The sequence below is a fragment of the Micropterus dolomieu genome, linkage group LG13, assembly GCF_021292245.1.
Source record: "Micropterus dolomieu isolate WLL.071019.BEF.003 ecotype Adirondacks linkage group LG13, ASM2129224v1, whole genome shotgun sequence".
Taxonomy (NCBI): domain Eukaryota; kingdom Metazoa; phylum Chordata; class Actinopteri; order Centrarchiformes; family Centrarchidae; genus Micropterus; species Micropterus dolomieu.
The window spans coordinates 30,340,154-30,354,608 of NC_060162.1; the positions used below are offsets into that span (position 1 = coordinate 30,340,154).

General features: G+C 40.1%; 1 protein-coding gene across 1 annotated transcript in view; it reads right to left on the reverse strand.

The window, feature by feature from the left end:
* Positions 1 to 364: 364 nt before the first annotated feature.
* Positions 365 to 14,455, reverse strand: part of LOC123981469 (thyrotropin receptor-like) — a 44,456-nt gene continuing 30,365 nt past the window's right edge. The window contains 5 exon segments of the mRNA XM_046066311.1: positions 365 to 550; positions 627 to 1,716; positions 3,696 to 3,884; positions 4,084 to 4,161; positions 4,431 to 4,499. Of these exon segments, the coding sequence (XP_045922267.1) occupies positions 365 to 550; positions 627 to 1,716; positions 3,696 to 3,884; positions 4,084 to 4,161; positions 4,431 to 4,499 (1,612 nt within the window).

Below are 14,455 nucleotides of genomic sequence, written 5' to 3' on the forward strand. Positions count from 1 at the left end.
AATAGAAAGTAACTTTAAATTAACCTGGATTTGTTGTCAGTCTACCTACTGCCCCTACAGATAGGAAATGTTCAGTTACAAACACAAGGGCAAGTTGCAGCACAAAACACAGGAAGACAGTCAAAAATACCAGAAAGCTACTTTTAAACAACACATGTACTGATAAATCTAATCTAATCACACAGGGATATAATTAACCAGGTTATGTTATTAAAACCAGAATAAGACATAATAAGGACTAGTCTACAGATACTAATTTACATTATTTTGAAAACGTATCACATTTCAAAGCAGTTTTGTGGCATCTTGTACCCTGGTGCTTCCTGCACTTGAACGTCTTGGGATGTGGGGGCTGGACTGCAGGTCAGACATTGTTGTATATGTGGGGAGTAATACCGACAAGTTGGCTTCAATAGAGATGTGCTTGCTGCTGGCACAGCCCCATCCGGCTCAGCAACATCAGGATGTCTCTGTGAAATGCCTTTGTCAGGATAGCATAAAAAAATGGATGTGCACAAGAGTTGAGAGGATAGAAAAGCACCAGCAGCACCTGTGGAGAAAAACATAGATCAGCCTTTATTATTATTTTTCTTTTATGTCGATTAAAGCCCCAGAGGAAGTCCCACCTTGGAATCTGTGAAAGTCATCAATGGTTGGTGGAGAGCTGCAGACAAGCCGTAGAAGCAAATGGGAGCCAGACAGAGAAAGTTGGTAAAAATAAGAACAGCCATGCGTTTGGCCATGCTGGTATCACATCTGCTGGACTGGTGCCGGGGTTTGTGCACCATACAGTAGATGTGGAGGTAACATAAACATACCACCATAAAAGCTATGACATTAGCCATCAGGACAGAGACCACATAGGCCTGAGCAGCAGTTGTTCTAGTGTCCATGGGTAAGCAGATGCTCACTTTCTGGTAACTGTTCACACCAACCACTGGCAGTAGTGCTACAGTCACACACAGCAACCAGCCAACGAGCATCAGCACAGCTACATGCCGTAACCTCATTTTTCTGTTTGGCCTCATTGCGTAGAAGATAACATGCCAGCGCTGAAAGCTGATTGAAGTCAATGTGTATACAGATAGCTCGCTGGCAAACACTGATAATGTCCCTGCTAGATTGCAGCCCCTTCCTGTTTGCCAAGCAATAGCATAATGGTAATAATAGGAGCGGGTGTAGACGTCGACAGATGCAATCAGCAGTAAGTACATCCCCATACAAAAATCTGCAAATGCCAGGTGACCAATGAGGAAACGAGTAACGGACAACTTCTGTCGGCTGGTCAGCAGGATGAACATCACAAGGAGGTTGGCTGAAATTGCTAAAAGACTGACCACCCAGACCAACATCCTCAGGAAGCCTTGACTCATTACATCCTCACAGGGGTTCAGTGCATCAGGCAAGGGGTTGCATAAGAGTCCATGATTATCTGTGTGAAGTTCATTACATAGTGCAAAGTTGAAACCTTCATTGAGATGCTCTGTAGGTAACTCCACATAAAACAAACCCTCATTTTGAGACTGTTCGGTGGGGCAAATGGGGCTGTTGTAGTAAGGATTGTCATTTGTACTGGCAGCAGTTGGGAGGCTAAAGCGGTCTTTCAGATGTTGGTAGATTTTGTGTCCCAGATAACTCTGAGAGAGAGCTGCAGGGGATTCCTGCAGATTTCCCAAAACAGTCCGGGTCAGGTTGCAGATAATTGCCTCAGAGTGTCTTGAAAACAGATGATAAGAATCATTAATCAGAGAATGAACTACAACACTTTGGGTGCATGCAAATAATGAAATGTTATACTACAAAGTTCCACATCAGAATGTCTCCTGCTGAACAGGATTAAAAAGCAAAAATGCACATTCTAGATCACTTGTTGTTCATTAACAATGTGTTAGTCCTCAGACCTTCCTCAGATAAAAACCATAGACAGCACAAGCATCATATAATGTATATAAAATATTATATAGTAGTGTCACTGTGGCAGGCATGTTTTTTTGTCTGCCACTCAGAAATTGAATCTGACACTTGCAAATGTATGCGCTAAATGAAAAAACACCTATCAGAGACCACCAGCAGCAATTCCTTGTCAAACTGAGCTCTTCTAATATGAATAAGCACAGTACATTTACAAATATCAAAAAAGATAAATTACACAGGTAAACATAATCCTACAGAAACATTTAGTAGGGAGAACCAGGTACAAAAAGTATAGAGAACTTCAATAACTATATGTTCCTTCAAAAGTAGTAGCAGAATTTGATATTATAAAAACTGTGTTATTAATTGGCCCCTGTCTATGCAAATGGTCTTCGTGCAAAAAAAGCCCAATTAGCGCTAATAGCTACATGCAGCTAGAGTGAAATTATTAGCATTATCAGCAAAGTTGGTGGTACATAAAACTTGCTGCCATGAGAAGCGGAGGCAAGGTTTATGGACAGTCCAGCAGAGAACAGAGAAAACTGCATGCAGACACGAGGGGAAGCTCACAGTTAAATCATCCCAAATAACCCCTCTGAGAACAAGAGTCAACAGAGTCAAAGAAGAAGGAAACATCCTGCAGATAAAAACGAATATAAAAGCAGAGGGAGTTAATAGATAATTAGAATATTTATTAGAATAAGAATGTTTTCTTTCAAACAAACATTTTAAGATATGACTGGAAAGTTTTGTTTTTGCAGTTGTACTTATAACATGTTTCGTTATATAGGGACCATTACAGAAAATTGCAGATGAAATTTAACAGATGTAAAACAAGGGCAAGTTGCACTCAGCTGCAACACTTCATGGGCGTGGTCACGCTGTAATATCATTAGCGCAACATCTTTTTGTGAATAGGACCTTGAGAGGGGCAGATAGCGGTTGCAAGTGATAGCAATTCATGATGCTATCAGCTGCCTAGATGTATGATTGATCTTATGGCTACGGTTTAATATTACAATTGGAAGAGCTGCAACCAGCAAAAAAGCTTTCAACCACAAACATTTCTACATCTAATTTATTGAAGCATCTGCTGAAGCATCTGCTGAAGCAGCACAGCAACGTGAAACTTACAGAAAGAAACTGCGACAGCTACTGCCAGTGAGGCTTGGACTTGTTGAGAGAGAGCAATGTTAAGCAACGTAACGTTTGTAAAAATACTGAATACTGCTCTAATAAATACATGTGCAGAAAAACAGTGGATCAAAAGTCGGGACTTAGTTGCTTCATTTTTTTATTTCAGTCGGTGGCGTTAAAAAACAAAAACTCCTTGCTGCTGTTATGAAAATGATATTAGTTAACATGTCGGGAGTGACTGCTTTGGTTGGGGGGGACGGGTGGTAGTGAAAGTAATATAGTAATGTAACGAGTAACGTAACAAGTTAATTTTATCACCCAGTAATAAGTAAAGTAATATTACTTTTTTAAGGAGTAATAAGTAACTAGTAACTTATTACAAGTTGTGAGTAACTTGCCAAAATATTAATTAAAAAAGTGACTACAAGAGATCAACACTGCACAGGATTTCTTAAACAGTAACGTTTCAATATAAAAAAAATCATTAAAATGCTGAAAAAACTGTTCAAGTCATTGAAATAACGCTAGACTGGCCCAGCTTTCATGACTATCCCAAACATACTGTGGACCTGAGGGTAGTTTGGTATGTATAAAAGAAACCACAGTGGGAAAATATTTCACAACACTTCAATTCTCTTACTTACCCTCTCCATCTTTTCAACATTTTAAGACCACAGCAATGGCTTGGGAAAGTCAATTCAGCACTCTGTAAATGGAGAAAGGCTTGAAAGGGGGGTAGTGCTGTGAGGGCCCAAGTGTTTTTAGCTTGGAGCTTTTCAACAGACTCCATACCTATTGAAGGCAAAGAGCTAACTTTGGTTTCTGAAAGGTCTCTGGAAAGACAGAATGTTAAGATTAATTCAGTTGAACACAAAGCTGAAGCTGCGCTTGTATCCAGCCATGTGCAGCACTTGCAAAATAAAGATGTAATTAAAAAGAATGGTATTTAGTGAAAGAAAACACAAAGTAAATTTATTTTCACAAGAAGAACACTAATTCGTAACCCAAATTCTGTATATTTTTGTCACTTACAAGTGAGTTGGGCCACGAATCACGCCATAAAATGCAAATTCATCTATACGTTCCAAATCCACATTCCTGTGAAGATACCTGAAGAATAGAGAATAGATGAAAGGCAAAGTGATGTGGACTAAATGAATCAGTTGTTTTATTACTGATATACACAAAATCCCATTTAACTTAATTACTAAATCAAAACATTTTGAAAACAATAGTAATTCTAATAGCCAGCCAGTCTGTTAAAGCTGAACCACATTATTAGAAAGTTGGATGTAATTAAAATATTTGAGTTCCATCCTGTGTGTTATCCTTTTTGAGCTTTTGTTTTAGTTTCACTGCAAAAATTCAAAATGACATACACTTCCTCCAGGCTGCTCCCATTGAAGGCATAGCGCTGGATCTCTTTTATGCCATTGCTATTCATCATTCTAAAAAAGAAAAAGAAAAACTGTCATGTCATAAATACTTTTGTCATATTAATTTAAAAAGTCAATGCTTGATTTTGTTTTGCAAATTATGGCTCACCTGGGGGGTTTCGATTCTAGACTATTAAAAAATGGGTGATCCACCAGTATACAAATGTGAAGCCATAATATAACTAATAAATCATGATATGAAAAAGATTATCTGAATTTTCATCTCCTAGGAGATTTAGCCTCTCTCCTTCTCTTCTTCTCTCCTTAATTTACATGTTATCATGGCCCTGTCTGGTTCCCAATGGTTGAGAGGGAGTTGTGTCATTCTGATACTACTCTATTGGGATAACACCTGAAGCTGCTCAATTGTACACCTGGATCCATCATCTTCACTTATGTTTTACAATCTACATTTTGACCTCTGTAATTATATGTTGACTATAGCATATCAATAAAAAAATTTTAATAAAAACCATTGATGACACAATCAACTTAAACAAAGGCTTTAGGACCATGCGGACACATCTGATGACACTGTTGCAACCCTTATTTCAACTTGAAAAACTGTTCCTTGATCAGTGTCCAGACTTGGGGAAACACATGAAAACGTTGTGCACACAAAAACTGAGAGCACCGTTTGCAAGCGGAGTTTTGGGCGATACCATTTACTTTGGAAAAGGGTATGAGATAAATCCGTGTGTGAATTTCTGGGTGGGTGAAATAGGTTGAAGCATCTCCCCATTGAGAGAGACGCTGTACACATTTACGCATGAGGCACTAAATATTAAACTGGAGATTAACAATCTCCTGACACACCAACAGGATAGGTCAGGATCTAATGTTAATTCATGTTCTGTGTTCTTCTCCACATACAAAAGGTCTCACACACAGTCCAGGTTCATGCAATGAAACTAACTAACTAAAGCAGCCGTCCTCTTATTATTAAATTATGTCAGAAGCTAAACATTAATGCTAAACTTCTGTTTCCTCTGGACAGTTTTCTCTGTCTGTACATAACAAAATTACATGTAACTAGTTACTCTGCCTGTGATGACAGTTGTAGGCTACATATGAGATGCATTTAAGCTACTGTGTCATTTCTTACAGGTAGTGAGTTTGGACTCACCAAGCTGAGGGTGGAATGATATTCTGTTAAAGGCAAAAGTTTCTGGGTTTCTCTGTAGTGCATGATAGCTAACACTACTAAGGCCCTTTCCACTGTACTGAAATCGTAGCTACCAGGAACTTTGTGTTCCGTTACACCCAGTGCTTGAAGTGGAAATTAATAGGTGCCAGTACTCCCCGTAAGGCCTAAATACAAAGTAAAATGTTAGTATAATATTAATATATTTACTTGCCACACTTTATGTGGATAATCTGTCTCCCTGTCATTTATTAAATTTTTGTGCAAGAAATATGCTCTACATGGTCGTTAGTCTCTTATTTGTTAATGCTAAGTAATAACTTGTCATAATTATAACCATTCATGCAAAACAATGACTTCAACATTTCAAAGGTTTGCTGATTGCATCACTTTGTGTTGCAAAATAATGAAGACATAAGGGCTCAGATTAGGAGTGTGACGGCATATTTTGGTCACAAGACCAAGATGAGAAGATATTTTAACAGTATTATGAATAAATATTCGATGCTGAAATATATCAGTGGGGGGTCTGTGGGGCCTCTCCCACAAGACTTTGGGCATTAAACACTTAATTTCTGCACCAATTTATGGTGGAAATGGGCGAAAGGCAGGGTACACCCTGGACAGGTTGGCAGTCCGTCACAGGGCCACACAACCAGTCAAACTCACATTCACACCTAAGGACAATTTGAGAGACACCAATTAACCTAGCCTGCATGTCTTTGGATGGTGGGAGGAAGAAACAGAAAGGCTGGGGCAACCGGGGTTTGAACCCACAACCTTCTTGCTGTGGAGGTGACAGTGCTAATCACTGCATCACTGCGCTGCTGGAAGCATTCACAACATATGTTGTTCTACTGTATAGGAATTCTTTATTTTTCTTATTCCGCTTGTTTTTTTGCAACCTAACTAGTTCCACAGTTTCCAACAGTTTTCAGCTTAAAATATTCATCTCAATTAGGAATCAATTGCTATTATTCAGAATTTTGATAACCTTCATACTTTTCAAGGTTTTCCAGACATTTTTTCCCCATTCAAGTGAATGGACGGAATGTTCAAAATGTCCCTATATTCAACTGTTCACTACTCATTCATACGTTCAGATAGACACTCCATTCAAAATGGAAAAGATTCCACATCTTTACTTCTTTCTTCGTATTATTCAACTTTCAAATCCTATTAAAACTCTTCAAGCTATTCAACTTTCTTTGAAACTTTTTATAATGACATTTTTATAATTCAAAATCACTGATCTTCAACCTCTTCCCACAAATTCATTCATTCCCGTAGCGTAACGCCATTCCAACTTTAAAACGTTCACAAACCTTTGGACTATTTCCAGTTAATTCAAGTTAAGTTCATTCTTTTCCACATCTTTTATACTTTTTACACAATCTCAATTCAAGCCTCTTTTCTGAGTTTATAATGAGTGTCTATGGGACGGAATGTTGGGAGTTAGACCACGTGACATCATTGCTAGAGGGGAGGAAGTTTGCAAACTCATCTTAAAAATTTATATTTAAATCGCTGCCCTGACCACAATTTTAACTCTTCAGGCATCATTTTATACTAGAAATGTAGGTATTTTTGTTGTGGTTCCTCACATGTGTTTAGTAAATCCCTCGGACTTATAGATTTGTCTCTGTGCCCTTCCAAAGGACAAGAGGGACAGAAAATCCTCCACTGGGAGCAAATATAAATTCTCCTCAACATTTCTTGACCAGACCAGTAGGTACCAGTTTTTCAACTCGCCAAAGTGGTCCCTTTTTTCAACTTTATCCACACAAAAATTATATCCTGTTTTTCACAAATGCCTTCTGCCGCTGACGGTCAGGTCATTTCATCGATACAACCTATAGTTTTGTCTCTAGAGTGGTTTGTTTCAAAGTCTCCGAGAGAGTTTCCTATCTATATAGAATAGCTGGTTGCCCAGCTGATGTTAATAAGCAGAGAAAGATCAAAGAACTGGGCCCTGACAGTAAACACAGCAAAGACTAAGATAATGATTTTTCAGAAACAATACAGAAATCAGGTTACACAAAATTTCTATTTAGACACCACTAAATTACAACACACAAACTACACTTACCTTGGCCTCAACATTACATACACAGGGAACTTCAACATGGCTGTGAAAAATCTGAGGGACAAAACAAGGAGAGCTTTCTATGCAATAAAAAGAAACATTAAAATCTATATTCCAATTGAAATCTGGCTTAGAATTTTCCAATTTGTAATAGAACCAATAATTCTATACGGTAGTGAAATCTGGGGGCCAAAACTTAATAATGAATTTGACAAATGGGACAAAACAATCATAGAATCTTTCCATACTTACAGAGTTCTGTAAGAGCATCCTGCAGGTGCAGAGAAAAACACCAAATAACCTGTGCAGAGCAGAGCTCGGCCACTACCCCCTCTTACTAAAAATACAGAAAAGATCACTTAAATTTTACAATCACTTAAAATCAGTTAACCCCCAGACATATCATCACAAAGCCCTAACATACCAGGAGCTGAAACCAGAGAAGAGTCCCCTCAGCCAGCTGGTCCTGAGGCTCTCTGCAGTAACAAGTCCCCAACGGCCTCAGGACAGCAACACCAACTCAAGCAGACCAAACCAAATTATCAGCAAGCAGAAAGAAAAATATATTGAATACTGGAAAGAAACAACCAAAACACAAAGTAAATTACAATGTTATCTGACCCTATAAAGAGAACACACTGGCAAATTGCCTGAGTACAATAAAATGTCCCAAACTAAGAAAAATGTTGACAACATACAGATTGAGTGAACACAGCCTGGCCATAGAAAAGGGTCGCCACAGACAGAGCTGGCTACCACAACAGGAGAGACTCTGCTCCCAGTGTGACAGAGGACAGGTAGAGACAGAGCTGCACTTTCTTACCTCATGCCCTAAATATAAAACACTTTGCAAACATTTCCCAAATATACCCCGAATTCGAATTCATATCAGACACACAGAAACTCCCCTATTTACTGGGAGAAATGCCCAGTAAATATGCCTCAGACTCATAAATAATTGAAAAGATTTTAAAATTATTATTATTTTGATCGTTTGATATTTTAGTAATTGTTTTGTTTTTACATTTGATACTGATTTCTTTTTTAAATTTATTATTTTTTAATCAATTAATTATTTTTTACATTTTTTGTCTATTATATATACGCACACACACACACTACTGATTTATTTATTTATTTTTAATATATTTTTATTTTTTTAACACACACACGCACGCATTTTTTAATTTTTTTTTAACACACACGCTTACTGTTTTATTTATGTATTTTATTTGAATTTTGAATTTTTTTCCTTTTTTTTTAAACAAACACACATACGCTTTGATTACTTTACATTTTAATTTTTTAATGAAATGTATGGGGCTGATTGTTATGTTGTATGTATGATGCTTTGGCAATATTGCTATTACACATTCATGCCAATAAAGCTAATTTGAATTTGATCAAAGGGACTCTCTCTCACACACACACACACACACACACACACACACACACACACACACACACACACACACACACACTTGGTCCTGTGTTCCGATTGGTGGACAGACGCTACTACAACCACTAACACTGCACTAATTACTACTACTACTACCTGGTACTACTACTAACACACACAGAGAGACACAAACAGACACACATACAATTCAGTTCAATTCAAATTAGCTTTATTGGCATGAATGTGTAACAACAATATTGCCAAAGACTGCCATACACACTGTTCTCTTCACTGGGAACAGTTGGGTCTCTGTATCTCACAGTCTTATAATCCACCTGTCTCTCTGTCTCACAGTCCCTCTCACAGTCTTATAGTCCACCTCTCTCTGTCTTACAGTCTGTCTCAGTCTTATAGTCAACATGTCTCTCTTATATTCCACCTGTGTCTCTGTCTCACGGTCCGTCTCACATGCCGTCTCACAGTCTTATAGTCCACCTCTCTCTCTCTCACAGTCCCTCTCACAGTCTTATAGTCCACCTGTCTCTCTGTCTCACAGTCCGTCTCAGTCGTATAGTCCACCTCTCTCTCTCTCTCACAGTCAGTCTCACAGTCCGTCTCACAGTCTTATAGTCCACCTCTCTCTCTGTCTCAGTCTTATAGTCCACCTGTGTCTCTGTCGCAAGGTCCGTCTCACAGTCTTATAGTCCACGTCTCTCTCTGTCTCACGGTCCGTCTCACAGTCTTATAGTCCACCTGTCTCTCTGTCTCACAGTCCGTCTCACAGTCTTATAGTCCACCTGTGTCTCTTTCTCACGGTCCGTCTCACAGTCTTATAGTCCACCTCTCTCTCTGTCTCACAGTCCGTCTTAGTCTCACAGTGTTATAGTCCACCTGTGTCTCTGTCTTACAGTCAGTCTCACAGTTCATCTCAGTCTTTTAGTTCACCTCTCTCTCTTTCTCACAGTCTTATTGTCTCTGTCTGTCTGTCTCTCTAACCTTCTCTGACTGCCTGTCTCTCTGTCTTTATCTGACTGTCTGGCGATGTCTTGCTGTGTGTCTACTTGTCCCCGTTGCTGTCTGACTGACTGTCTTAATCTAATTCTCTGCCTATCGCTCACTGTATGTCTGTTTGTCTCTGTCTCTCTGCCTCACTGTCTTCCTGTCTGTCTAACATTGTCTTTCTGTCTGTCTGCCTGCCTCTCTTCCCCTTAACTTTCTGTCTGTCTATCTTTTTTCTTTTGACTGACTCATTTCAACTTTAATTTATGTCAGTGTAACAACTTTCATCATTTTAGCAACTTATTTTAGCAACTTCCAAGTTATTCAGTGAATTGCAGCCCCATTGAGCTTCTTAATACTTTAATTAAAGCCCCAGACAGTTAATGAATCTTAACAGGGAATTCAGGATGAGGCTGATTTTCCAAAACGACTACATGACAAGAATATTAACAGCAAAGTAGGGATGGACCTAATGTTTCAAAAGAAAAGCACAAAGGACCTTTCACTACAGGATGTGACACCCAGCTTCTTGAGCCTTCTTGAACCTTAAAATGCTGAACAGTTTTAATACATAATAGGCAGTTTTCAACTTTTGCATTCCATTCATACTAAGACCATTTGAAACTTTCCCATCTTTGATTTGAGCCATGTCCTACCTTGTGCTGTGATGATTCAGCTACGTCCTACCTTGTGCTGTGATGATTCAGCTACGTCCTACCTTGTGCTGTGATGATTCAGCTACGTCCTACCTTGTGCTGTGATGATTCAGCTATGAACTACCTTGTGCTAGGATTCAACTATGAACTACCTTGTGCTAGGATTCAACTATGAACTACCTTGTGCTATAATTGAGCAATGTAAAACCATTTTCCATGTTTTTCTTTTGACAAACTCATTTCAATTTGCTGTTTTGACTGTGTAACAACATGATCAGCTTCCAGGTTCTTAAGCAGTTCAATGTAGTGCATTTGAGCTTCAACACTTTTCAGGCATTTGATTTCAGCTGTTTTGCGTTTTCTGTAATCTTTTACAAGTTTTTTGTACATTTCAGCTTCTTCATGCATTTGAATGAAGCTTTTATGCATTTTCTGTGATGTTTTGCAATTGTTTGTGCATTTCAGCTTCTTTGAGCATTTAAATTCTTTTGCATTTTCTGCAACATTTTGCAAGTTTTTTGTACGTTTCAGCTTCTTAATGCATTTGAATTAAGCTCTTTTGCAGTTTTTTGCAGGTTCGTTCCAGCTTCAGCATTCACACGCACCTTCCGCAGGAAGTGCAAATTTTGTAGTAATTATTTATTCCTGGGTTTTTTGACATCTATCTTGTCCTGTACCATTTGTCCTACAAACTTGGTTTCAACTTCAAGTTGTACATCTTCATGAGATGGGTGCTATTACCTGTGTAGCTGATATCTGTAATGGTTGATTTTATATTAATATTTTTATGCATTTTAAAATGAATGGGTTCCTATGGGACTTCTCTTCCATAGGAGCTAGACTCCCATGATGCATGGCAGTGAAGAAAGTTTTGTTAAAATTTGCTAAGTCTCCTATTTGTTTGAAATACGAAACAAATACTTGTGATTTATGTATTTGCTAAATGTGTCTGCTTAGAAAATAGTGCTTTTTGTTGGTAATTGTCATTCTTGTGGTGGTTTACTATTGAAACAAAGAGTGAAGTGCCTGTTTCATTTAATAAAAATGGCTGCATTGATAGCTAGCCCGCAGCCAGGTTTGAGTAGATATCTAGATGTCTTTCTCTTTGCTCCTTCAGTTCTTCAACTTGCATTACCTTTCTCTCATGGTTGAAGATACAGGAAGATGTTTTGTCCCTCATCCAAAGGACTTCTTCAGTTCTGACTGACTGGCAGGTAAACTCAGCTATTTAAACTCAGTGGGGTCGTTTGCCAGGGTCATCGATACTGCTGGTTCTTTAGTGTTCCTGGTTGCTGTAACGACAGACGTTACAGTCGTTAGGACTACCGGTGGCCAAGACTGAATGACCATCGTTGGTATCTTCACCGGAGGCCAATAGGTTACGTTTGTTGAGTTTCCTGGGAAGTGATGAAAGGACAGCATTGTAAGTGGGGGATAAGTGGTGGCGTAGACCCCCTCCTCTGTTCAATGACGGCTTCTCGACCCGGGTGTAGATGGCTTCCTTGACACCTCTTTCAAACCAGTCTAAAATGTGCACCTGGTGGTCCTCAAATGAGTGTCCTCTCTCCTTCAGATGTAAGTAGACTGCAGAGTCTTGACCTGAGGAGTTGGCCCTTCTGTGTTGAGCCATGCGTTTGTGTAGTGGTTATTTAGTCTCCCCAATATAGAGGTCTGTGCATTCCTCGCTGCATTGGACCGCATACACTAGATTGCTTTTCTTGTGTTTGGGTGTGCTGTCTTTGGGCTGCAGCCGCAGCCATAATGCGTAAGAACCGCTGCTGCAGTGGATATCTTTGACAAAGTTTGCTATCTGCTTTTTTCCCCAAACTAAAAGTGGCAATCTCACGAAGAGAGGTAAGGATGATTGGACACAGGTGGACCAATCCTCTTCACTTTATATATGCTTCCTTTAGGCAATATTATCAGGAAATATTCCATAAGCTTTCATAGTTATGCAGATGATACTCAGTTATATATATCGATCAAACCAGATGAAACTCATCAGTTAGCTAAACTTCAAATGTGCCTTCAGGATGTTAAAACCTGGATGACCTGCAATTTTCTAAGGTTAAACTGAAGTTATTGTTCTGGGGCCTAAGCACCTCCGTGACGCATTATCTAAAGATATCGTTTCCCTTAATGGCATCGCCCTGGCCTCCAGCACCACTGTGAGGAATCTTGGAGTTATCTTTGATTAAGACATGTCGTTTAAGTCTCACATTAAGCAAATTTCTTGAAATAAGCAACACAGCACAGCCACGAGAGCTGGAATAATAATTCATTTAAATAAGTAACTGAAAGAAAAGCATCAGGAATAATTCTACCAGGGACAACCAAAATTTCTTTGTGTCTGTGTGCGTGTGGGTGAATGTGTCTGTATGTGTGTGCGCATAAGCCTGTTAAAGAATGTAGTTGTTAGTGAGAGTGGGGCGCCACGACTGTAACAGGCAGGCAAGAACCCCAGTAGCCAATAGGGGTGGGAGAAAGAAAAAGAATAAATCAAATAAAAAAAAAAAACAAAGACTCCCAGATGCACCACGATGCAAACGCAGAAGACCCCGACCCAAATGCCAGTTGACAACGTAATGCCGACGGAACGCAAAAAGCGTAACCCGCGGAAGAGCAGCGCCCGGACCGACCGCGGCGCGCACACAACATAGACCAGTGCTCCCCCCCCACCCAGCACCCCACCGCCGCGCAGCGAACAACCAAAATGCTCAAATGCCACGCAGTCATCAACACCAATGCACAATTAACGAGCCCAACGCGCAAACTGCGCGAGCACGGCGACACCCAATGCCCAGCAGCCCCCCCGCGGATCCCGCGTGCGAGGTCGGGCAAACAAGAGAGAGCAAACAGAACAACACGACAGCGAAAGCCAGCGGAGAGAAACACCAGCAGTAAGTCCCAGCTCGGCAGCAAACGCGCCGCACAGGTCACCGTGCACCCGCCAATAAAAGTCTGCCGTCCCCCCAACCGCCGGAAAAAACTAAGGCCGCCGGCGCCAGCTGACATGGCATGGGGCCCAGCACGCCCCCCGGCCGCCGTGCAACACCAGCCAAACCAGCAACGAGGCAAAATCAACTAGCTCAGCTGCATGCCACCAACAACCCACCCACCCGTCAAGGGCCGAGAACTCCAGGCACAAACCCAGAACAAACCGGAGCACAAATTTCAAGGACCGCCTTTTTTTACCTACATAATATTGCGAAAATCAGGAACATCCTGTCTAAAAATGATGCAGAAAAACTAGTCCATGCATTTGTTACTTCTAGGCTGGATTACTGCAATTCCCTATTATCAGGCTGCTCGAAAAAGTCCATTAAGATTCTTCAGCTGATCCAGAATGCTGCAGCACGTGTTCTGACAGGAACCAGGAAAAGAGATCATATTTCTCCTGTCTTAGCTTCTCTGCATTGGCTTCCAGTAAAATCCAGAATAGAATTTAAAATCATTCTTCTTACCTACAAAGCTCTTAATGGTCAGGCACCATCTTATCTTAAAGAGCTCATAGTACCTTACTACCCCACCAGAGCACTGCGCTCCCAGAATGCAGGGTTACTTGTGGTTCCTAGAGTCTCCAAAAATAGACTAGGAGCCAGAGCGTTCAGCTATCAAGCTCCTCTCCTGTGGAACCAGGTTCCAGTTTGGGTTCAGGAGGCAGACACCATCTCCACATTTAAG